The following is a 25118-nucleotide window of genomic DNA, read 5'->3' as shown; positions in this document are numbered from 1 at the left end:
TTTGATTACTAGCGGTCACCCATCCAAGTTCAGAGTGCAACTGCAATTATCTACTTTGTAATTCAAATTCATAAAATGCATGTAATAAAATACATTATTTTTTATGTTTTCGAGTCCTGCTATTTTTTTAATTTTATATTATGTCATTGCCAGGCTCAACTTGAGTAAATTATTTTAACCGAATAATTAGGTACATTATTTTTTAAATAATACTCATTACAGGGAACGATAAATGTTATTTTTAATGAATAATGTTAATAATTGTGAACGCGGGAGAATCTTATTACCTATTAGTAATAGTAAAGTTGTAATATAGGTAACCTGAAGCACAAATTTATTGAGTGTTGAATAGTTATCTATAGGTTTTTTTACAAAATTGGAGTACCCAATGCAAGCTTGGTCAAAGTATGCAAGCAGTCGTCCTGGTAACTACTGCCCATGGACATCTGTACCCTTACCATGAGTTTTTACGTTTTGACAAATTTGACTGTTTTGGTATTTGTTTTGTTTTGGTATTGGCCCATACAATTTCCAAGATCTGATATAATCCGCTAGGGGCGCTGATTGGAAATTGTATGGGCCAATACGTAAACAAATACCAAAACAGATGGTAAAAAAACTCATGGTAAGGGTACTGTAACCAACTCCATACCGACCAGCCGCGGCTCTACTAATGCAAGTAAGGTGAATGTTAGGTAAACGACTGCTAACTTTAATGTTGATAAGAAACCACGAAAAAGGTTAACAGATCCAAGTGCTAAACATGTCTTCCGAATAATGAACATCGGCCAAGTGCACGGACCACACACACTGCAGGTTCCGTAGGCGGAATAAACGTTCGTGATTTAAATCAAAGTGAATGGTAATTACTAATTATCTAAACACAATATTTATTTTTTAAGCAGGATAAGATTATAATGTTTATATATAATTATAAAAAAATAAAAATAATACTTATGTTGATTTATTTAATGATTGATGTTGACTTAATTGTAAATTTATTTTGTCTATTTATTTCAGCAATCGCTAAGCTCAAAATGTACTTACGCTACATTCGATAAAAAATATTAACTTTTTATTTTTCAATTATATCCTATTACTTCATAGTTGAAATGAAAGAATGGGTTGCATGTTAGGTATGTCCATTGAAACACATATTTCACTAACTGTTGGCTAATAAATGATCCTATAAGTTATAGTCTCTGAATAGGGATTTAAAGACGTTAAAAATCTGTTTGTGCCGTTCGGCTATGGAATCCCAAAAAATCATGAGCAGTTATCTATGTCCCTAATAAGTGCAAAAACAGCAGCAACTAGACTTTCAAATCGCTTTCAGAAAGTTTTATCTACGTAAAGAATTTGCGGAGTAATGATTTTTATTTGCCTAGACTTGCTTTTCTCTTCTGTGGACTTACCTGTGCCCAGTTCTTATGTCTTCCGTGGATATTCGTAGTAGGTAGGTAGGTTCGTAAGATTTATTCCCCATTTTAATCCTTTATAGATAGTTATAATCATAGAAAAGTAAACATTAGGCACTAACGTAGAATTTAATACGTGTAAACAGTTAAAACAACGCAGACACGTCAATTGGTTGCTGCGAGCGCTACCTACCTTGACAACTCAATTAGCGGTATCTTGCGTGAATTGGGCACAAAATTAGATCGTGTTAATTGACGAAGTGGAGAGCTTAATATAAAGCTAATTTGGTATGAAATTTACCTTACGTATGCGTATAATTAGAACACATATTTAAAGTATGATAAGAGTTATTTTTATATTACGAAAGCAGCAAATGAGTATATACATACCTACCTGTTTTATCTATCTACCCAATAGTAGGTACCTACAGGGGATTTACCTGAAATTCTATGAACCAAACCGTTAAAGATGTAATCATTGCGTTGGTTCAGTTCATGCAAGTAAGTGTTCCTTGTCACTCCCATCAAACAAGAATGTTAATGACTAGCTAAAGACTGAAGCAGCTTCATGGCAGAAATAAGAGGTGATCTTGCTACTGCAGTCAAAACATAAAGCCCTACCAGGCTAGATGTACCTACTTATTCTTGGTTATTTGAAAGTTGAAACCTCCTCGTGACAAATTCAGCTTCTTTCAATTTCAAAATGTATCGAATTTTACATAGAAGTAAGCTACAACCTGGCGAAATAATGCTGCTACGAGCCGCTACGTCATTGTCATAAAACATTTGACCAAACCAACCACATAGTAATTATAGTACGTAGGTACAGTGAGGGCGATAAAGGCGCGGGCGCAGTGACGTCAAAGCGGCCGGCGTCGCGCGCCAATGGCAAACGAGGCGGCGCCTGCTTGCGCCTGCGCACCGCCCACTCCTCTCCTTCGTGGAGAAAACTCGGAAAATTATACTGGTCGTTATATTTTCCGAGGTACAACTAAACATGTTACTAAGTGGAAATGTGCGGTTACATTAAAACGTTCCTTAAGAATTTGAGCTTTACTAAAAATAATTAGATAAAATGTAGAGCCTATTAAATAGGGCTTTTAAACTTTTTACACATAAATATAAAATTGGTTTACAACTATCCTGCAATTCGTGAAAAATTGACGAATTAAAGGGCAGTAGGTAATCGAATTAATCGTAATTTGGTAAGCGAAAATATTTATTGGATTTAATTTTGCATTGAAAAGTAGTATTTTCTTCATTATGTACAAAACAAAGACGTTCCAATAAAATTAGATTTATGTTCATTTGTGATATAAATGTTATAGTATGTTATACAAAGTAAACAATCACAAGTAAACATATGAGCGCGGTGCGCGCGCGCCCCTGTGTGGTTTATAGTTAATACTTATGCGCGGAGCACAAGGAACTCTTTATAGTCGGTGCGCGCGAGTCGATCGCACGCGCGCTCATCTCGCGACGACGTATCGCCACTCGATAATCCTTACACTATTCATTTATACATTCAAAAAAGGAACAGACAATATTAACATACTATTACTAATTAAATTTTAGTGTAAAAATGAATTGGGAACAAGAACGCGAACGCGCTTGCGAGAAACTAGAGATCAATGAGGCAGTCGGAAAACTGTTGCAGTCCTTCAACTATGATACCATCGTGCCTCAGCCGAACAAGTGAGTACTTTTGTTGTATCATAAAACAAACATGTTTCCACTGTTTTAATTTATTGTGTAGAACTGTAGACATTTCGTAGCACGGCTACGAAGTGCGTGCCAAATCAATATCATCAAAGAAGAAGAATAAATAATAGGTTTTATTCTGGACATAAATTACTCCCTTATTTAAGAATATACCCCCATTTAAAGTACCAATGAATACTATTGTAAATAGTAATGTTTTAAAATTATCTGAGCCTTTCAAAATATGTGTATCTAGTGTTTTGTACTCAAATAATGAAAATGGGATTAAATATTAGATAATAGATGCATGACAGACCTTGAGAGATTCATACAAATATGTCGTACTGGACCAGACTCTTGAGATCATAAAAAAACACTCCACACACGGCTTCTATTAGACAGAAATTGAAGTTAACATTTCCTAAGGCCTCAAAAGTCTCCACATCCTTTGTTTAAAAAATAAACGCTTGAGTACTGAGCTGAGAGAGAGACCGTTATAAGTTGTTACAAACCTTTTGCTTGTATGTGATACACGTGTATTTTATATTAATAATTTTGGGGTGGGTTTACGCTACATATCTATCGGATAGAACCATTAAAAATTGCAGGAACTTACTCAAAAAGGAAAGATATTAAAAATGTAAATCCGATGTCTGGTAAAATATTATTCATATCCTTTCTAATTAATACCTGATTCAATAAAATTTAGAAATACAATACAATACAATAAATTTAAAGTTATTAAGGTTTAAGCGATAGAGCTCTCTGACAGATAGATAGATAGATGACGGAGGCTTAGTATCTAATAGGGGCCTGCATCCCTCTTTTATTCTTTGGATACGGAACCCTAAAATAGCAGTGTTATAGACAAAATATGAATATTGAGCAGTACTAGTAGCTGCTACAGTAGAGCGTTAATTAGCGGTTACCGTACGAAAGTTTTTGGTTGGTCATGACCTGTTTACGAAATATACTTAAGGTTTCGATGTGATTACGGAAACATCTGTTTTATACCCGAAACATACACTTATGATTTGTCTCTACCAAATAAGATTTTTTAAAACTTGCCTATAATATCAATGACTACATCATTCATGTACTTATTAGCCTATTATAAATACTATAACTTATACTAACTTTACATAAATGTTTAAAGATGTGGATGTAATTTGCCACACTTAAGATTATAAGCTTTTTCGAAAACTTTATTTACCCTAATGTTACCAAACCGTATACTTTACAAAATTTAGAAAAAATACAGGTTCCGATTATTAAAAAAGGACAAGAAAGTATGATACTTACAAAGATATTAAAACACAATTTTCATATTGTAAGTCGCTAGCGGTAACAACGTAGTTTTGCCGGTTTCATTAATATTTTAATACTCACATATTTAAAACTTTTTGACAATGACCAACTTAAATTGCTTAAAATAATAAGCACAGTTTTAAATCAAAACACAGCAGAATTTAACACTTCTTTCAATTATAAGACAGAAGTAGCTACCTATAAATTTAGCGATAGCCACACAAGAAGCATTAAGGGTCCAATTTTTTTTTATAATATAGGAGTAGCAAACGTGCATGCAGTCCACCTGACGGTAAGTGGCTACTGCCGCCCATGGACATCTGTAATCAACCCCAGGTAGGATTAGATATTCCTGAGGTAGGCCACAGATGCGGCACTACCCTTGAGGACTAAGCTAGAACGCCTCGGAAAAGTCTGTCTCCCTTACCACACCCTTCAAACCGGAACACAGCAGCGCCTAACACTGCTGTTATTAGGTAGAAATAGGTGTGGCGGTGGTGCCGCCAGAGTCGAACCACAAAGGGTTCTACCACCTTCACCAAATCAGTTAATCATAGATTCATTACTATCTGTAGGTACAAATAAGAACGCTTCATGTAAATGTTGGTTAGAACTTGCAACCTATATTGTTACTGTTATTATTCTAAGCCATTAGTGACCTCAGGGTCGTCGGAGCCGTCTTCGTGTAACCACGCTTGCTTGATGCACCGCCTCTAATTGAATAGCCTATGTTATCTCTTATCAGCTCCTTGTTTATTAATTTCCTATCGACTGTCGGCACTTCACAACATCTCGGTTTCAACAAAAAATGATTTGAAGTGTTTGAGACACTTATGGATTAGTATTGTTATTTTTGTTTGTTTATTATACGTATTTTTTATTGTCATAAATATCATTAACGAGTACAGCTCCGCTCACATGTACCATACTCTATTATGTAGTAACTATAATACAATTTTATTTATCTATTTGTATACACAATTATGTATACTAATATTATAAAGAGGAAAACTTTGTTTGTTTGTTTGATTGTAATGGATAGGCTCAAAAACTACTGGACCGATTTTAAAAATTCTTTCATTCGAAATTCATTAAAAATTCACCTCGAATGGTGAATTTTTACAGCTACATTTTATTAAGCTACATTATCCACAAGTAACATAGGCTATATTTTATATGAAATATATTTGATAAATAGATTTTGAGGGGGTACAAATTTTGCAGGGTCAGCTAGTCTACTATGTAGCGGTCATATTATCATTGAGCTTTATAACTCCCAGTAATCTTTTAGTGGTCAAAATCAACAATGGAACTCTGATTAAAGATTTACGTTTACATAACTTGGTATATTCTTAAAAATATATTTAGGCTTATAGAAGACTTGTCTGAAGTCTCTAGTGAATCAAGGACTAGTGATCAGTAAGCTTAAATAGTATTGTAAGCTTGGCCATTCGCTACTTAGAGACTGAATAGCACATTGAATATTATTCCTTACATATTTTTATTCCTTAACTTTTGTGAAATATCATTTGTCAATGAAAAATAAGTAGGTAGGTAGGTATAAAAAATTTTTGATAACATGAATTGGAAAAGTTGACGCAAAGTCAACATTTAGGTTGATATGTAAATAAAAATTATTAAAAGTGAGTTTAAAGATAACTTTTATCGATCTACGGTGCCCAGTACCTATATTAACACTTAGTACATTCTTCGCCGAAATACTTTCGTATAGTTAAGCATACTAGAATATGTATGTAAAAGATATATAATATGTAACATATTTTTTCAATGAGTATTTAGATTATGTGTCACAAATAGTACACATTTAATAAGCGCTTTTGTTGTCAACCCTAACTGAAAACAGAAAATTAAACTATTTAAAACACAGGTTTTAAATAAAATATCGATAATAGATATTCTAAAACAATATTCTAAAACTTTATTTGTGTACCTAATGAATCTACTTAAAAAAACTCATAGAGCTTAGACCACGACTGTTATTTTTAAAATGGCACCGAATAATAACTTTGATACAATTAAATATGTATAAGTTTAATTTTATTATTATTTATATTTTAATTTATTTATTTGTCTTTTCTTCATGCTTTGTTGATTTATAATATGTAGTTAGTTTAGAACAGAGAGAGTTAAGATTACACATGACGAGATACCTATAGTCTGATTCATAATTAGGTGTCCAAAATGTAAACAAAGGTGTTGACCTATCAAGAAAATATGTTTGAAATGGTAGTTTCTTATTATTGTCGATATTAAAGTAATACAACAGTAATAAAATAATAATCTAAATAAATTAAGATTAATTCACTTTTATATATTCTATATTATTATCACCTCAATTTGGTTCCATACAGTAATAATAATAAAAACAAAGTTTATGGTAGAAAATTAAAATGTGATAATGGTAACACAGTCGGAATCCCAAACATTACTTGTGCCGTCATTTTTAAGTTTCATAGCTGATATTATTCATTTTCGTGATTGTGATCGAACTTGAATGTTTTCTCGTTTACATTACGCGTTTGTTAAAATGTGTATATTTGTTAAAGTTTTCGTTTTTTATTGAGTTTGTTAAAGTTTTTGTTTCTTGTCAATTTTGACAGTGACATTTCTTTGTTTACATTTTGGACACCTAATTATGAATCAGACTATAATTACTTCTAAATTGTACATATATTAAAAATGCGTTAACAAGTGCCCTTATAAACGGGCCAAATCGTATTCTTACTTTATAATAATCCAAATTATAGGGAAAGATAAGCTAAACCCAGATTCATACGAGGTTCGGCGCAGGGTGCGTTCCCCATGTGACAATTTTTATCGTCTTCCTGTTACTACAAATTTATTTGCGCGTGCAAGACCTTATATGCCTTTCTGTAACCCAAAGTCGAAAGGATAACGCTATCAACTAAATATTGAATTGCGGGGTAAGGTTTTGGGGGCGAATGAAAAACCTAAAAATAGAGTTTGACAAACTGCATCGTGTGACATATCAAACGAAAGGGCTTGTTGTGAAGTGTAAATATATTTTTGTTATATTTTCTTTAATCTGCAATTTTAAAGAATGTATAGAGTTACGATTGCAGATGACGATATAATTAGGTACTTTTAAATACATTTATTTCTTTATAATAATCCGAATTATAGACAAAGATAAGCTAAACCCAGGTTAATACGAGGTTCGGCGCAGGGTGCGTTCCCCGTGTGACAATTTTTATCGTCTTCCTGTTACCGATTTATTTCCGCGTGCGACGCGATAGTGCGCCTGCGCAAACATATCCATTGTGGGGTCCTTATCTCGCCGCCTTAAGGGAGTTCCCGGCGATTCCCTATACCTTACAAACTGAAGTAAAAAATCCATTCTTGTTTAACGAAGTCGTAATAATAATACCAAGAAATAATTTTATATTGATTTTGATGCATTACATGAAGTGCAGAGTACATTTTCATAGAAGCAGTGTAAATACACTACACGCTGGTAGAATACGCGTAGCTACTATGCTCCCCTAACACAAATTCTCACGGGTTCTATCCCTGGTCATGCAGAAATCTGGTGAATTTAGGGGTTCGTATTTGAAATTCGTACAGGAAAGAAATCTTACTATGGAACGATGAGAGTAGAAAGTGATAGCAATGTAGTGTACCTCATTAGGTACATGCTTTTAAGGAAAGCAGTCTTAATTATCATAAGTCTTCACGTTATTAACATTTGTAAATGGAACTTCATGTGTGTTTTGTAATACACACATGTATCTATAGTCAAATAGGTAATTGAAACCACAAAAGTTTATGAAATAGGTATAACCCTTAATAAATATCAATCAAGGCAAATAACAATCAAGTTTCGTTAACTGTCTACCAAGCTTTACGCTCTACAAAAGACATTTTCTATACTAATATTATAAAGAGGAAAACTTTGTTTGTTTGATTGTAATGAATAGGCTCAAAAACTAGTAACATAGGCTATACGAGTAACATAGGCTATATTTTATATGAAATATATTCGATAAATAGATTTTTGAGGCGGCACAAAGTTTGCCGGGTCAGCTAGTGAGTAATATATTTATTGTTTATAATATTTTATATGTTTAACTATTAAGTATGTATATAATTTATTTATACTAAATTACGCACCCATCCCTATCATATTTCTTTCTTCTTATTTAATCCAAAAGTAGTCTGGGGGGTCTGTATTCTATTCCATATGTATAGTTATTTTAACTAAATCATTGTTATTATTTCTCAATTTGGCATACAAAAAACCATATTGGACAATATCAAATCAAAGCGGCGGCTGCCTTCAAAAACATAAAAGCAACGTCACAATTTTACAAAATACACAGTGGGGTATAGAGAATGTAAACAGCATGTATTAGAACAGCAATTTGGAAGCTAGATTAAGATTTCCTCGCCCTCGCCGGCGCGGGCAAACATCCCGCAGTGTGCGTATCTGTTGGAGCCCGCGCAGTAAGTGGCGCGGCAAACACGCGGCCTCACAGGTGCCGCTAGGGCATAGGGATGTTGAGGTCGGGTACCGTAACAGAAACTATTGGATATTTGGTGGAATGTTTTCTACACTGTACACTCACAGCCCCACACTAGGATTCCCTGTATCGTGGGTGCTATGGACACACACAGAGACAAATACACAAACACCCAGACCCAGAATCAGAAATTTAAATTCCTCATTTAGAAATCTGTCTGGCCGGGGATCGAACCCGGGACCCTCTGAGCGTCAGACCGGCATGGTGGCCGCTCCGCCACGCGGGTCGTGGAATGTCCGTGGAAAATCTTATGCAATATCTGTCAAGTTAATAAGTGCACTTTCTTAAACTTGTTTGTATAGTACAAAAAATAAGAGATTTTTGTCCGTCTAGGAACAGACATGTCGGTTAAAATCAGTTTTACAAGACATGCAAGCAAAAACCAACTTTGGTTTATTTAAGTGCACTTTTCACCTAGGACAAGTGTTAAATTTTTGCAAGTAACCACTTAGGTACATTATTAATAAGTTAATTTAAATAAGTACATTTCAATACACGCACACACAATTCGTCTGAATCGGAATGTTAATATTATATTATTATATGTAATTCAAAAAATAACGAAAATATCTTAGATGTTTAAAATTATTTCACATTAGTAAATTTGCTATAAAATTGAACTTTTCTCTCTATGTCTTATGTTTGTCTAATTCCGAAATCTCACATCCCTACAACACTAGCGACCTACGCCCTGTGCGCCCTCTCCTCACCCCCTGTTTGTAGAGCCCACTCAACGCCTTTGACATTTGAACTTCTACTTAGACTCTTCCGTTGAAACTCAACATAAATATCAAAATGCTATTATATTCAAGGATCATTCAGAAACATTTTTTGAACGATAACCTTACGATACTTCATTTAAACTAAAGCTGCTATAAGTATAATGTTTTAAAATATGAAAACTTGATAGATCTTCAAATTTCCACCTTAACAACAGAAAAAAATCAAAATATTAAATACTTACCTATTAAATTAGACCATTAAAACGAAGTTCTTTCTATTATCTAATATTGATTATACCCTATAGGCACATAGATAATTGAATTATCTATACAAAGATAATTAAGAAGAACAATAATTATAATACCCCCAATATAAAGCGCATCATCATTAACCAAGTACTGTCCCACTGCTGGGCACGGGACTCCTCTCATAATGAGAAGGATTAGGCCACAGTCCACCGCGCTGGCCAAGTGCGTATTGGTAGACTTCACATACCTTTAAGATTGTTTTTTTTTATAAATTTCTCAGGTATGCAGGTTTCCTCAAGATGTTTTCCTTCACCGTTTAGCAAGTGATAATTAATTTCTAATACGCACATAACTTTGAAAAATCAGAGGTGCGTGCCTGGGATTTGAACCTCGGATCCTCGATCCCTCGATCGAGAGGCCGAGTTTCTTAATAAAGCGCATACTAAAGTTGAACTTTAAAACCTTATTATAGAAGTAACAATAGATCATAATAAAATTAACTGACTCTACCGACTCCGTAGCTAGAGTTGACTACCGTTCACCAGATAAACCTTAAATATTACATTCTTCAGCTACCTCTTTGTTTAATTAATGTGTAGCAAAACGAACGCGATATGTGTATTGAGTAGCAAAAGCGGCTGACATCCAAAGCCCGAGGTGGAAGTTCGAAGTGAGGTCCAAATATTGACAAAGTGTAATCTGGTAGCGCGCGGCGGCCTGTGAGTGGTTAGCGAGCCCGCGGTAATGTGTGCGGTTAACACCAGCTCTTCATTACCGCATACCTACTTATTTGGTACGCTTCTACACGCTAAACGTTATTCGCAATGCCTTACCAACTTTACCTACTTATAACGTATCATGGACGCTCACGGACAAAATATTCCGCTTTCAAGGAAATAGCAGTGAAAATGTTTTAACCCAATAAATAAATAAGGTGCACTGCGAGTATAATAATTATTATTATGAAAGCTCATAAAGTCACAAAGGTATTTATAGCGAGTTTTCCCTTCGTCTAAGCTTAATAACCCTAGTGACTGACCCGATAGTGTAGTCTACTCAAACAGAATCTACTGTTATTTCAGTGGATACTGAAGATATTGAAAAATATATAACTGAAATTTTTAAAATAAGTGAATTAATAAATATTCAGGCTTTGAACTTATTTAGCTTATTTTTCAAAATTTCGTGCACATATCTGGACAAACCCAAATACAAGTGGGGAAAAAACTAGGCACAAAGAAAACCCCAAATATTCATGATGTTCAAAAATGTTTCAAAAATTCACTCTGAGGCCTTCTACATAACAAAGCAATATGGTCCCCATAGTGCTAAAGTCAAATCTATTACATCGGCGATACCACAACATATCTACGTCGTTGAAAACTGAATATTTATTTGCAGTCGATACGATAAACTCCGTGAAACTTTTCCACACATTGTTCAATGTCTTGTACGCGCACGATAGCTACGTCCGTGGACCTTATCAATGGTAATGTGGACACAGATGTGTTCCCACCCTTCTCTACCCACTAATTGAACATGTCGGACATTCAAGGACCTGTACTGATTAAAAGGAAAAGATTTGATAAATTCTATTGAAGCTACTATTAAAATCGGTCGGTAAAGGGAAGGGTGTTAGTCTGTGATTTAACGAAATAATTTTCAGTGTATAGTATTGTTGATAAATTATTTATTTATGTATTAAAATACTTATTTCGTATTTATTACTTTATTTACTTTTATTTTATAATAAACTTAAAAAATATCATTTGTATTTTTATTACATAGACTAGCAGACCCGGCAAACTTGGTAACGCCTCAAAATTTATTTATCAAATAAATATATTTCATATAAAATATAGCCTATGTTACTCGTCAAAACGTAAAAACTCATGGTAATGGTACAGGAATGTGTTGCCAACATGCCATTCCTCCTGAAAACTAAGATAGTCGGCCCCTTTATTAGCCCCATCCATGAAAGAATAAAAAAATACAGGAAGCTATAAATATGTGACGGTGGTACCTCCTCGGCCAACCTAGATTAGTTCTACCTTACATTAACTTAACTAAATGGTACCTAAACACCAACTCTTCTCTACACAGATCTCTTTCCAGAATTCTTGTTCCTAAGCTGACTGCAATGCTACCTTGCAAGGCTGCAATGCTGCTTAATAGTTAAAATATTTATTTAATACGCCACACCTATTTCTACCTAATAACAGCAGTGTTAAGCGCTGCTGTGTTCCGGTTTGAAGGGTGTGGTAAGGGAGACAGACTTTTCCGAGGCGTTCCAGCTTAGTCCTCAGGGGTAGCGGCGCATCTGTGGCCGACCTCAGGTAGGAATATCTAATCCTATCTGGGGTTGATTACAGATGTCCATAGGCGGCAGTAGCCACTTACCATCAGAAGGACTGCATGCTCCTCTGCTACTCTTATATTATATAAAAAAAATATATTTAATAAAATACGTAAATTTATTAATACTTATGTGATATACAAGTGGGCATATCTATAGGTATTACATATTATATGATTACGGTTACGCTTCCGGCACTCGATGTCCAATCGTTGCATTCGCAGAAACACGGGTTTATCAACGTAAATAGGACGCATCTGTGGATGAACACTCCTACTTTTTACTAACTTTTATTTGACTTACTTCGTTCTTGGTTCTGTATATCTGGTTTAATATTTATTATTATTTGAATAATTGCTGATATTTGTCCGAAAATTGTGTTACTACGTAACTTTGGGACCAATGCAATAATATGGTACAATTGGACTGATGTGATGGAAGCCGGCTCCATCATAGCTAGCAGTGAGGCATACATGATTAAAATTTCAGAAAATATTAATTAAATATTATACTTACAAGTAAAGTACTTTCATGAACTATATAAAACTATAAATATCGAACTGTTAAACATAAAGGAGGTAAAAAATAAAGATACACAAAAACCTCATTCTCGATTACTGATCAAATGCGTATAGACCATACTTATTTCTTAAAACTTTACATTCTTACTTAAAAATTACATAAAACTAAATATGTACATATATAGAAATTTAAAACAGTTTTTTTTTAATTTTCATAAAAGTAAGCCGTAAAACGTCCCTCCGCTTAATATACAACCTTAATAGAGTTTAAGTGTACGTATTGTTCCGCTAATAAGTAAAATATAATATTTCAATAACATTTTCCCTACGAACTTATGCTACCCAGATGACTGCAGTAAACCTCGCTCCTCTGTCGCCATGTACTGAAATCTTCTAAACATCCCCTACGACCGCAGTTATCTTTACAGTCGATTTAACAACTGCCATAAAACAATTAATGGCGCTGTAAAACATGACGGTAGCCGATGGGTGCCCCCACAATCATTATTCTGGCACTCGAGCGAGCATTATCGTAATCATACTTGTTATACGTATTAGCTGTCACCTGGCTCCCTACAAACCCTGGGAACTTTAAAATAAGGTATAAATAGAGCACAGGGCTGTTATCGCATTTAATTTAATTTTTACGTGTAAGGGTGCAGGTGTTTACAAGTTCAATTTCAGTCATTTTACAACGTTCTTTCATACTTTTATTTGCCAGTATACTCTTCAGAAACTTCAGGTGTCATAAACATAGTATCTGATCTGAGACTTAAAAATAAATTAAGTATTGAATAAAATATGTCATTTGTGCTTTATGCTTGTCACATGATTGTCGACTGAAAACATGAAATGTGATTTTTTTCATGTGAAGACCTCGACAAAATGAACCAATTTTGATAGGACACGCAAGAACCGGGAACTGTAGAGAAAAATAAGTTTACATTTATAAGTTTATCCGGACGAAGACTTCTCATGTTAACCTAATTTAACTATGTACGTTAAAAATCTCAATCAATATGTTGAAAAATGGTGGCTAAAAGCCCTAGTGGCTTGCGTTCCAACAAACTTTAATTTCCTAATGGGTTTGCAGATGTAGCAATAGTTATTGATCTGGGCGGCGGCGGCGCGTCACAGCGGCAGAAATAGCGTGGGCGGGCTCTTCACAGATGACAGCTATGCACACTGTTTATGACTTCCTCAGCCAATGGCCTCCGCGGCTGCTCCTGTACCTTTATGGCCACTCGTTCTTAGCAATGCTGTCTATGAATAACTAGTAATTATTATAAACAAAATCCAGACTGCATAAAAATAATTAAGGGAAGTACCTAATATAGTTTATGACACTCCCACGATTTAGACGAATCTAACAATATCTTTTATGCTAAAATCCATCAAGCTGTGTTCCGTGGAGCGTTCCAAAGAGTGAGACATACATACACAAGTATATATGTACATACACACCAAAAACTTTATCGTGTACAGTGCAGTGAAAAACTCTAAATACAAAATATTGCGCATCAGTATGATTTTTAGGGTTCCGTACCCAAAGGGTAAAAACGGAACCCTATTACTAAGACTTCGCTGTCTGTCCGTCTGTCACAGGGCTATATCCCCGGAACCGTAATAGAAATTCGTTTACTACTCTAACTGGTATTCTAATAAATACAAATAAGAACCATAAAACATATTTTAGCACTGCCGTGCCTCCAGATATACTTATTATACGTTGTTTAAGTATCATTCATCATCACCCCAACGTCATCTATTGTTGTTTCATATAACTAAGTATTGTTGAAAATAATAAAATGAATAAAACAAGTAAAAAATAATGAACATTTTGGTGGTGCGAACTGCGAGTTCGACTCGTACTTGGCGAATTATTTTTTATTCAAAAGTTATTTCTTCACGGTTAACACCTGTTTTGTCTGAGAATGGCAATGTTCACAGCTACTTTTTTCTGGTTTGAAGGGTAATAAGAGAAACATACTATTCCAAAGCGTTCTAACTCAGTCATCAAGGGAAGCATCGTATGTGTGTTCGATCTCAGGTAGACTCTAATGTTATTTGGGATTGATTACTGATGTCCATGGACGGCAATAGCCACTTACCATTAGTTCGACTGCCAGGTTGTTTGCTACTTCTATATTATAAAGAAATAACGAATTCATAAGGTTTAGATTGTTATTGTAAAAACATAATTGCTAATAACTTGTAGGTAAATAAGTAGAGCTAGTCAAAAGAAACAAAGTATTTCCAGCTATACATAGTTTAACTTGTAACTGCTTTAATGTAACCTAATCTTTGTTTTCGGCTATTAATCAATAGTGTTACTAGTACATGACTACCAAGTTCTTTCAAAACAATGGCCCAAGTAGCTACGCACACCAAAATAGTATGATATTTTGACCGCACTACTCGACACGTGTAACATTTTTCGGGCACGGATGAAATTCGATACCTATGAGTTATTGTTGCTAGGTTTCTACCAAAGGTTTGACTATGTATAGAATAATAAATACTCTTTGTATGTTTATCCATCTTACCGTAAAATGCTACAGGTACACTTAAGTGTAATTAATTACCAACTTCTATACAAGAATATATATAGCAGTGATAGCCTAGTGGTTAAGAAATGCGGCCTCTCGATCGAAGGGTCCGAGGTTCAAGCCCCAGGCACGCACCTCTGATTTTCAAAATTATGTGCGTATTAGAAATTAATTATCACTTGCTTAAACGATGAAGGAAAATATCGTGAGGAAACCTGCATACCTTAAAGATAAATAAAAAATAAATCTCACAGGTATGTGAAGTCTACCAATACGCACTTGGCCAGCGCGGTGGAGTATGGCCTAATCCTTCTCATTCTGAGAGGAGACCCGTGCCCAGCAGTGGGACAGTAATGATACAAGAATAGTCAAAGTAAGATTAAAAGAGTTCTTTGTTTGTGAGCCGAATATATTTTAATTTATTATGTAACTGCTGACGAACTAAGTATTATCGATTAAAAATAGACAATCCATTATGCTTGCATTTAAACCACTGGACGAATACAAGTAATAATATAAATAACCACTCTTTGTTTTCTCTAACTAACATAAAATACTACCTAACCAGCTTCTTGTAATGAAGTCCATTATCAACTAATTGGTAGCAATATGTACTACAGATATTTTTTTGCTATAAAACGTCAACAGATTAATGAAGTTCCTTAGTATAATAAAAGACCATAATCTTCATGTTAGTAATATACACGTGCCCGCTATCCCACATGTCTGGGATACATACCACTTCATACAACACAGATGTGGTTCGTGACGGCTGTGAAATCTGTAGTAAATCATTACACAAGACTATAAAACTTTTTGTCAACCAACGACACGTACACTTAAACTTAAGCCTTTTCCAATTGTATCTCGATAATTAAACTAACTTATTATAGAAACGTGAAACACCTTTTGTTGTTTCATAACTTGAATTTGACCGCGGCTCTGCTTGCGTGTATAAAACTTTAGGAACAGAAATATTTTAGTGATTTTAGATCTTGTTGTTTGATTGACTAAGCCTATTGCCAGGAAATGACCGAAACGGCTTATTTGAGTAATTATTGAATTAATTTCTGACTTAATTTATTAGGCAGGTACCTATAGACAAATATGCAGACATTTTAAAGAATAATTAAAGATGAACCGCGTTAAATTTGTGTCTTCTGTTTATGAATTACCTATATGTAGAGGTAACTTATAAAGTCGTATATAGGCTGTACGTGAGAGTCTCGTTAAAATTGGTTCAGCAATTACCTAAGTCGGTATATTATAGAGTTAGTATTAGTGGCTATGACTTTAAAGATTCTGTAATGTATGGATTGATATCTTAAGACAAATGTAACGAATACAAAGTAACAAGGCGTCTGATCGAGTGCACCAACGACCAAAGGGCTGACCTCGGGCAAAGAATTAGCTTAGCTATTCAACGAGGTAATGTCGCCAGCGTTTTGGGGACTCTACCAAAGGACAGCAATTTGGATAAAGCTTATTATATTTAATTTATTTTTCATAACTATTTTAAAACCTGTTTTATTAATATTTTTGTATTTCTATTAGGTTAATATTGTAAATAATTTACTACGTAATTGACAATAAAATAAATACCTTTATCACAATTAACAATAATTCTAATTTTCGTGTTAAGTTCTTGCCAGATCTGCCAATGATCCATAGTAACTGCAGAGCAATAGTTCATATATTACGGCTAAGTATTATGAGCAGACACAAGTATCTGCGATTGTCAGTAGATGTTACTAACCAGATGGCGACGCGCGGTAGGTCTCAGCCGCTTCTACAAAAACTATATGCTATGGAACCATTCTATTTAGTTAGTTATAGAGTCTACACTCAGACAAACATTGATACAGAAATTGACTTCATAAACATAAATGTCTACTTACCTCAAAATTAAAAAAAAAATGTAAGCTTTTCGTAACGTGTTATTTTCAGAAAACCCTTTCATTAAACACCCATAATAATATATAGACCAAAAAATCAATTGGTCCACCATCTTGAGGCGTCCGCCATATTGGATTTAAAATAACGTCATTAAACTTCATCATGCATTGTCAAGAAAAGCAAACGTGTACCTATATAAAATTTTAGCAAAATCGGTTGGGTTTAACAGTTTAAAAATTCAGTTGTAATATTTGACCCTCGTATAGTACGAACAAACCAAGTTAAATAAAATTGTAATAATAAAAGTAAAAATAAATACAACGTAATAAAAGAAACGTTACGAAAACAAATTCTAAATAGTTATGCGGTAAGCTCTAATAAATACTCATAATTTGGTTACGAGAAATCGTTCTGACTAATAAACAAGGAAACTGATGGTAGTTCGCCGAAGCAGTAGGAATTATCGCCTCACATTGGTTCCCGAGAGATCCGTTAGAAATCGATCGAGTTTTAGTGGCGTGTCAGTGTTTGAAAAAAGCATAATTTATTGTCAGCACTGAGATCGCAAGGAAACCCAAACGCGGCACTAGAAAATAAAAAAGTAATAAAATGAGAGAGGTTTACGAGCGTAAAATGACGTTGGGTCCGCCGTCGGCACTCGGGTTTACAAGTTTACATGCGCCGGCGCATTGTTTACAGTAAACCACGGTGAAGTACTCGTAATATATTCCTTTATAAAGTCGCTTGATTGCTTAGTTCTGAGTAATTAACAGGCGCGCGCCGAAAGCCCCTGCAATTTAAGCAGTGTCGATACGGACCACTCAAGTGACTACTTCATATTGTTTATGTATATGAGTTTTGGTTTTTGTTAAACTCTAACTACTTTGCTTGAAGCGTTTATCCCAATACAATTTAGGCTGAGTCTATTAATACAGGTACTGTACGAACAATTTATAATTATTAATACGGTTACCGTACGAATAATTTATAATTATTAATAAGGGTACTGGACAAACAATTTATTATTATCCGATTCGAACCGGTAGATTTTGAGAAATCTCAAAAAAACTACAAACAATTTTTTTTTGAAATGTTTTTTTTTTAATAACTTTTAAACGGCTCTACCGATCGATTTTAGAAACTAAGCTCTTAACATCAAAAAATGACGTCGATCGCCATCAGCCCGTTCGAAATCAATTTAAAAAAAAAAAAAGAAAAATTGAATTTGTCACATTGTTTAAAGAAAAAAAAATTTAATAAATGTACGAATAAATATAATTTATTAGTCCAGTACCTGTACAAATAGTCACATTGTACAATTTATTTATTTAAATAAACTGTAAAAGTATAATTTAAACGCTTAAACCTAAATAGGTATTATTAACATACCTAAAACTTGCCCAATATTTTTGTTTATGGTACAACTTTTGTGGTTTGACGCCGACGATACCAACACTATATATATATATATATATATATATATATATATATATATATTTCTGCTTATATATTAACAGTGTACCGCTGCTTCGTTTTGGTGGAACAGGTATGGTGGTTTAGAAGGTGGTAGAACCCTTTGTGATTCGACTCCAGCGGCACCACCGCCACACCTATTTCTAACTAATAACAGCAGTGTTAAGCATTGCTGTGTTCCGGTTTGAAGGGTGTGGTAAGGGAGACAGACTTTTCCGAGGCGTTCCAGCTTAGTCCTCAGGGGTAGCGGCGCATCTGTGGCTGACCTCAGGTAGGAATATCTAATCCTATCTGGGGTTGATTACAGATGTCCATGGGCGGCAGTAGCCACTTACCATCAGGTGGACTGCATGCTCGTCTGCTACTCTTATATTATAAAAAAAGGTATGGTAAAAGAGACGTATCCGAGGAGTCCCAACTTAGTCCTCAGAGGTAGCTGTAATCTGTGACCGACTTCAGATCGGAGAATTTCAGTCTATCGGTGTTCTCCGTGAGCTTGATAGATGACATCATAATATAATTGACGTTATATTCTCAATGCACGCGAACGAAGTCGAACGAACTAATATTATAAAAGCCAATGTGCGTGTCTATTTGCTACACTTTTACACCTTAACTACATAATCAATTGTCATGAAATTTTATACAAACGTTGTCAGGAGCTCAGAGTTAAAGTACCGTTCTCGAGGTTAGACCAAAACCTCTGTCAGCGAGCAAAGCCGCGGGTGAAAGCTTGTTTGAAGTTGGTAAAACACTTTGTGGTTCGACTCCGAACCACCGCCACACCTATTTCTACCTCATGAAAGCAAAGGGAATATTTAATCCTATCTGATATATTTGATAAATAGATTTTGATGCGGTACAAAGTTTGCCGGGTCAGCTAGTTGTTAATACAAGCACATGTTACAGAGGCGGCGGCGGGTTGCGGCGCGCGCACGTGAAGCGGCCCATGAACGCATTCATGGTGTTTGCGCAGGCCATGCGCCGCCGGCTGTCGGAGCAGCGGCCCTCGCTGCACAACGCCGAGCTCAGCAAGTCCCTCGGCTCCATGTGGAAGTGAGTATACACACAGCTTTTTTTTGAAAGGAGGAAACCTTCAAAAGATGCGTTAGGTTAGGTTAGGTTAGGTCACACGGCGTTATGTGGGATTTACCGTACTAAAACTCTCTGCCTTATAACATTTCTGTTCGATTGTGTTCTGGTTTGAAGAATGTGGTAAAAATTATAACAGAAATACAAACTTAGTCCTCACGGACTCTAATCTGGGGTTGATTACAGATATTCAAGCAGCGGTAACCACAACCACTTACCGATGTGGACAACATAGAATGTTGTCTTAATTAAATAATACAAAACTAGATAGTAAGAGATAATAAGTTTGAAATAAATACTTCTAAAATTAAAGGCGAGTCTAGGATCAAACCCGGACCTCCGTCATGAAAAACCGAAATCTAGCCACGCGGCTGAACCGGTTAAGATTGATCATATAAATACACCGCGTAATATTTTCTTATGTGCAATTAATTTAAGTTACGTGTTCAATTGTCTCATCATTTCGAGCAAATATTCAAGACGTACGAGTGTACGACCTTAGAGTAATAATTAACATAGAGTGCGCCCATGTCACTTAGTAGGTACGTTTAAAACCAGCTTATAAATATTATTATTTTCTACGCCTTATGTAATCAGTATTAATTACTATACTTTCTACTAAACAACGAAATTATAAACTTTTAACTCACTCTACTTGAAATTGAATTCTAAACTGCGCATACTGATGGTGTTTTGACCTGTGCCTAGTGTTCATACCCAAAGAAGCTGTATCCATAATTTATAATTACTCTAAGTACGAGACTAGGTATTTTAATCTAGCTTGGTTCTGAATATTACTAGTTTCTACACCATATTTAACAAGAATTAATTAGTACGATATGTACTAAACAATGAAATTTGCAAACTTTTCGCACTCTACTTGAACTTAAATATTATAATTGTAACAGCAACTACCACCACAACACCACTGTGTACCGACGTGTGCCTGTTGTTCATACCCGGCCGGCTCTACACTCTATACTTTTAATGACTCCAAGTACGATACTGTGAAAGTATGGCTGGGGAACCTGACGCACGAGGAAACGAGATGGGAGAGATGTGCGCGTGCGGCGTCCAGCCGGGCGGCGTGCATCGATTGTTTACTCATTAAAATGCTATCGCTCCGGCCGACGAGATAACATCTCTAACTGTCTCGGGTCTAGCTTTCGGGAGAAACAAAATGATGACCGATTCGCATGATACTTGCATTCGAGCTTTACATTCGCCAAATTAATAATAGAAATTATTCTTAAAAATACAATTTAAAATTAAGATGAATCTTAAAAATAAACCAAGTATATGACAATTCAACATATCGACGACGAATTAGCAATAACTCGTAACTCAAAAAACGCTACTTTACATACGGAAACGCTACTTTAAAAAGACGTAGAAGTATTGGCCACACTTTAATATTTTGCTCAATTTTGAACCTAAGGACCCAAGTCCTTAAGCTTAAGACACTAGTGTCTTTAGGACGTAATCATAATTATATTTTCCTATTCAACTAATGTATAATAATATACGAAAACGAAAGATAGGTAACTCTTGCGCAACTTAGCTTTCGATCAAATATACATATATCGAAGAACTTAGCCTTTCAGCGAAACTTAAAGCGTTATGGTAGGTTTGATAAGATTGTATTATTTTTTATTTGTTTGATCTTTAAAAGTATAAGTATGAGCTTATGACTCTTTATAAGTAGTTGTGTTCACATAATGCACATAAAATAAATAAATAGAACAACTACAACATATTTCGCATCCTTGCATCCACTTGTTCCTACGAGTCAATTTGGAGAAGTGGCAAGTAACTATCTAGTGAAGATTATCAATTAAACGTAGATACAGTGATACAGCCTACTCGCATGTTTATTTGATCGTAGACGGGCCACCCGCGCAGCGAGCGACGGAAACCACGAGGACTCTTCTTCACTTGGACGACACGATCACGACAAGGCACGACAGAACGACACCACCTTTTATTTATTTTTTGGTCGACACTTATACAACACGACACACCAGAATTATGGCTTTTCATTATTTAATTTATTCATTACTGTCCGATATTAATAAAATCAATGGATACAAATTTAACAACTTCTAGTAGGCAGAAATTGTCAAACTTCAATGTTTAATAGGCGAAACATTGGATAGAATTATTGCTTATAATAGGCGTATGAAGGATAAACCATAGACCAATACCATCCAATTTCATAGATGCACTAAATGGCGTTGCGTGCCAGTGTCGTATCGTCCCAATTAAGAAGATCCCAATGACGTGGACTTGCGCTCAGTCCAAACTCTCGAATCATCAAAGAAAACAGTCGGTGAAGAGAGCCTGATTGCACTGTTGTGATTGGTCGGCTATCTCACGAACTGTCATCGCGTGCCGATGCAGATCTCGATCATATAGATCGGCGAGGTCAGAGGTTTCGTACGAAATTAACCGGTTGAAAACACAAGATTGCAACTTCTATTAATGATTTAATCTATTAAAAATGCAACAAATATTACACGTGTAGAATCGCGAGGAACTGTAATTTTACTGAAAGTTAAGTTAGTAGTGGAAGTAGCATAGTGGTTTAGATTTGGCTTCTCAATCTGCAGGTCCGAGTTTTGAATGCCAGCACACCCCTGATTTTTTATTTTGATTTTGATGCTATATGCATATAAATTTCGGAAGAAATTAATTAGTGCTTTTTATTCGCTTTACACGGTGAAAAAAAAACAGAGTGAAAAACGCTTGAGAGTTCGTAAAAACTTCGTAAAAGGAGAATGCCCATTGTTGGTACTGATTTTTCTCATGCGTCAAAATGAAAGTAATATTAAAATTATTTTTTGATTTTATTACATAATTTGTCGATCAGAATAGTTTCTTTGAACAGGGGATTCCATTTAAGATAAAATGAGACGAAATGTTGATTGTTGTTCTTAAAAATTAAAATGGCGGTATTTTATACTCGGAATTCAATAAGATCTATTAGTGTTTTGACTAATGATTTTTCTCATGCGTCAAAATGAAAGTAATATTAAAATTATTTTTTGATTTCTTTACATAGTTTGTCGATCAGAATAGTTTCTTTGAACAGTGGATTCCATTTAAGATAAAATAAGACGAAATGTTGATTGTTGTTCTTAAAAATTAAAATGGCGGTATTTTATACTCGGAATTCATTATTTTAGGTTTTTAGGATTATTTTAGGTTTTTTTACCTACTACCCATCTACTACCTTTAAAAGTAAATGGAATATGTTAATCGAACTAAATTATAGGTACCTACTATCAGTTAAAACCGACCATCAATCTATCGTCCGATATTTTCGATTTTGCGGTTATGTAACATTTCGGTAAATAACTTCAGAACCCGGGTGCTGATCTAAAAAATCATTATTGGTGGTAGTATTTGGTTAATTATACATCGTCCACAACAAGTTTCAATTTGATGCAACTCTGGACGGCGGTCCATACTTTCATGGGCATTGTCCTTTCCTAAAGTCAGCCAATCCGCACTTGGCAAATGTGGACGATTATGGCATATAACACTACAATTTGTTCAAAAACAGTATCTTCCGCAGTAGGGTAAAAAAGTGAATTTTATCGATTTTCTTGAGAAGCCATGCGTTGTTATTACTATGCCAAGTTGTTTAGTCCAAGCTTTTTCATTTTGTTGCATTAATACCTAAAAGTAGGCACGTACCTATACTTATATGATGTGTGTCCAAAAAGAACTCTACTTTTCCTAGGTAAATTGTTGAAGGCCTGACATGATGAAATAATTTCAAAACATTGTGTAAGTATGTTAAACTATAGTAAATACATACTCGTTATCACTAATTGAAAGCCCAATCGTCCATATTTTAGGTTCGAAAAGACTAGCATTATTTGCATGTCAGATCTCTTCGAGTTGATGAAATACTTGCAAGAGATTGTGTATCTATACCATTTTCTTATACCTACTTTTCTTATCAGCACATGAAACCGTAATCGTCTATTTATTCTGGCTTCAGGAAAATTAAACATTATTTGCATATTGGTAAATTTATATAAATCTGACATGATGAAATATTTCAATGATTATGTATGTATATCACTTCCCTATCCTGCTGTTATCGGCAATTGAAATCTTAATCTTCGATTTACTCAGGCTAGAGGAGTTTTTATATTTTTGGTACCTTCAACCTATAAGCTTCGAATCCTAAGAAACACGTACAAAACGTACATGTAAAATAATCATAATCATAGTATTAATAATTATTAATGCGCAATGCATTCATTGCGCTATCCGTCGCATTAGTATCAATAAATTATTTTTAATAACTTCAGGACTGTTCTAAAATTATACTAAGTAACTTCTTTTTATTTTTCAAGTTTGTTTCTTACACATTATTTTTTGTGTAAATACGAAGAGAATGAACATTTTTATACAACTTGACTATATCGCTATGCATCGCCACGCTAGAATCGGCTAAGTGGGTTCACATTTGAGCCATATTGCAATGGCCAGTAACATCTGGAAATAGTCTCGACTGATACAACGGCGTGCAACTAAATATATAGTAATTTTATTCTCGCAGTCACTGCATTGTTTTATTTGTTAATAAACAATGTAATGACTAGTAGCTAGTAGTTCATCCTTTTTTTACAACAATTAGATGCAAAGTTACGGGCAAACGGCGAGCAGAAAACTATCTTAGTGAGAAAAGTTACTAGATAAATTAGGTACTTGTTTCTTAATTCAATACAATTATTTGTTTGTTGCAGAAGCCTCAGCGACGAAGAAAAGCTGCCTTTCGTAAAAGAAGCCGAAAAATTAAGGACTCAACATAAGCGAGAGTATCCCGATTACAAGTACCAGCCGAGGCGACGCAAACCGCCCCCAGCCACCACCGCCCGGCTAAAGAGGGAACCATCCCCGGAACGATCACAGATTGACTTTTCAAGGGTCGAAGTAAATGAAGCGTTGCTAGCTGACGGGCCACCAGATGACACAGAGTTGGATCAATACCTGAAACCGACGCCCATACCTGATTACCACGAGATGCAGCCGCCCTACACACCAACCCTGGCTCACCACGTGGTCGGCGCACCACCAGGACTGTACCACACCGTTCCTACTCATTTACACCCGCCCTATCCGCAATGGTCAAATTACGCGACACACCCTTAAATACTAAAAATATGAATATGTGTGAAAATGAGAGCCAAGTTCAATATAAAAACTATGTGTGTATTTTAACTTTGCCGATAAAATATTTGAGATCTAAAATCT

At 35.0% G+C, this 25118-nt stretch overlaps 1 protein-coding gene across 1 annotated transcript; it reads left to right on the top strand.

Annotated features, from left to right (window-relative positions):
• The first annotated feature begins 2733 nt into the window (after positions 1–2733).
• Positions 2734–25021, top strand: LOC140756108 (transcription factor Sox-8). The gene is made up of 3 exons (XM_073091520.1): positions 2734–3113; positions 19665–19811; positions 24611–25021. Exons 1-3 carry the CDS (start codon positions 3001–3003, stop codon positions 25014–25016), a joined length of 666 nt encoding a protein of 221 aa, XP_072947621.1. The 5' UTR covers positions 2734–3000; the 3' UTR covers positions 25017–25021.
• Positions 25022–25118: the final 97 nt, after the last annotated feature.

This window comes from Epargyreus clarus, unplaced genomic scaffold, assembly GCF_041222505.1.
Source record: "Epargyreus clarus isolate Ecla_fem2 unplaced genomic scaffold, WU_Ecla_fem_2.2 ptg000034l, whole genome shotgun sequence".
Classification (NCBI taxonomy): domain Eukaryota; kingdom Metazoa; phylum Arthropoda; class Insecta; order Lepidoptera; family Hesperiidae; genus Epargyreus; species Epargyreus clarus.
This window is presented reverse-complemented; position numbering and strand designations above follow the sequence as displayed.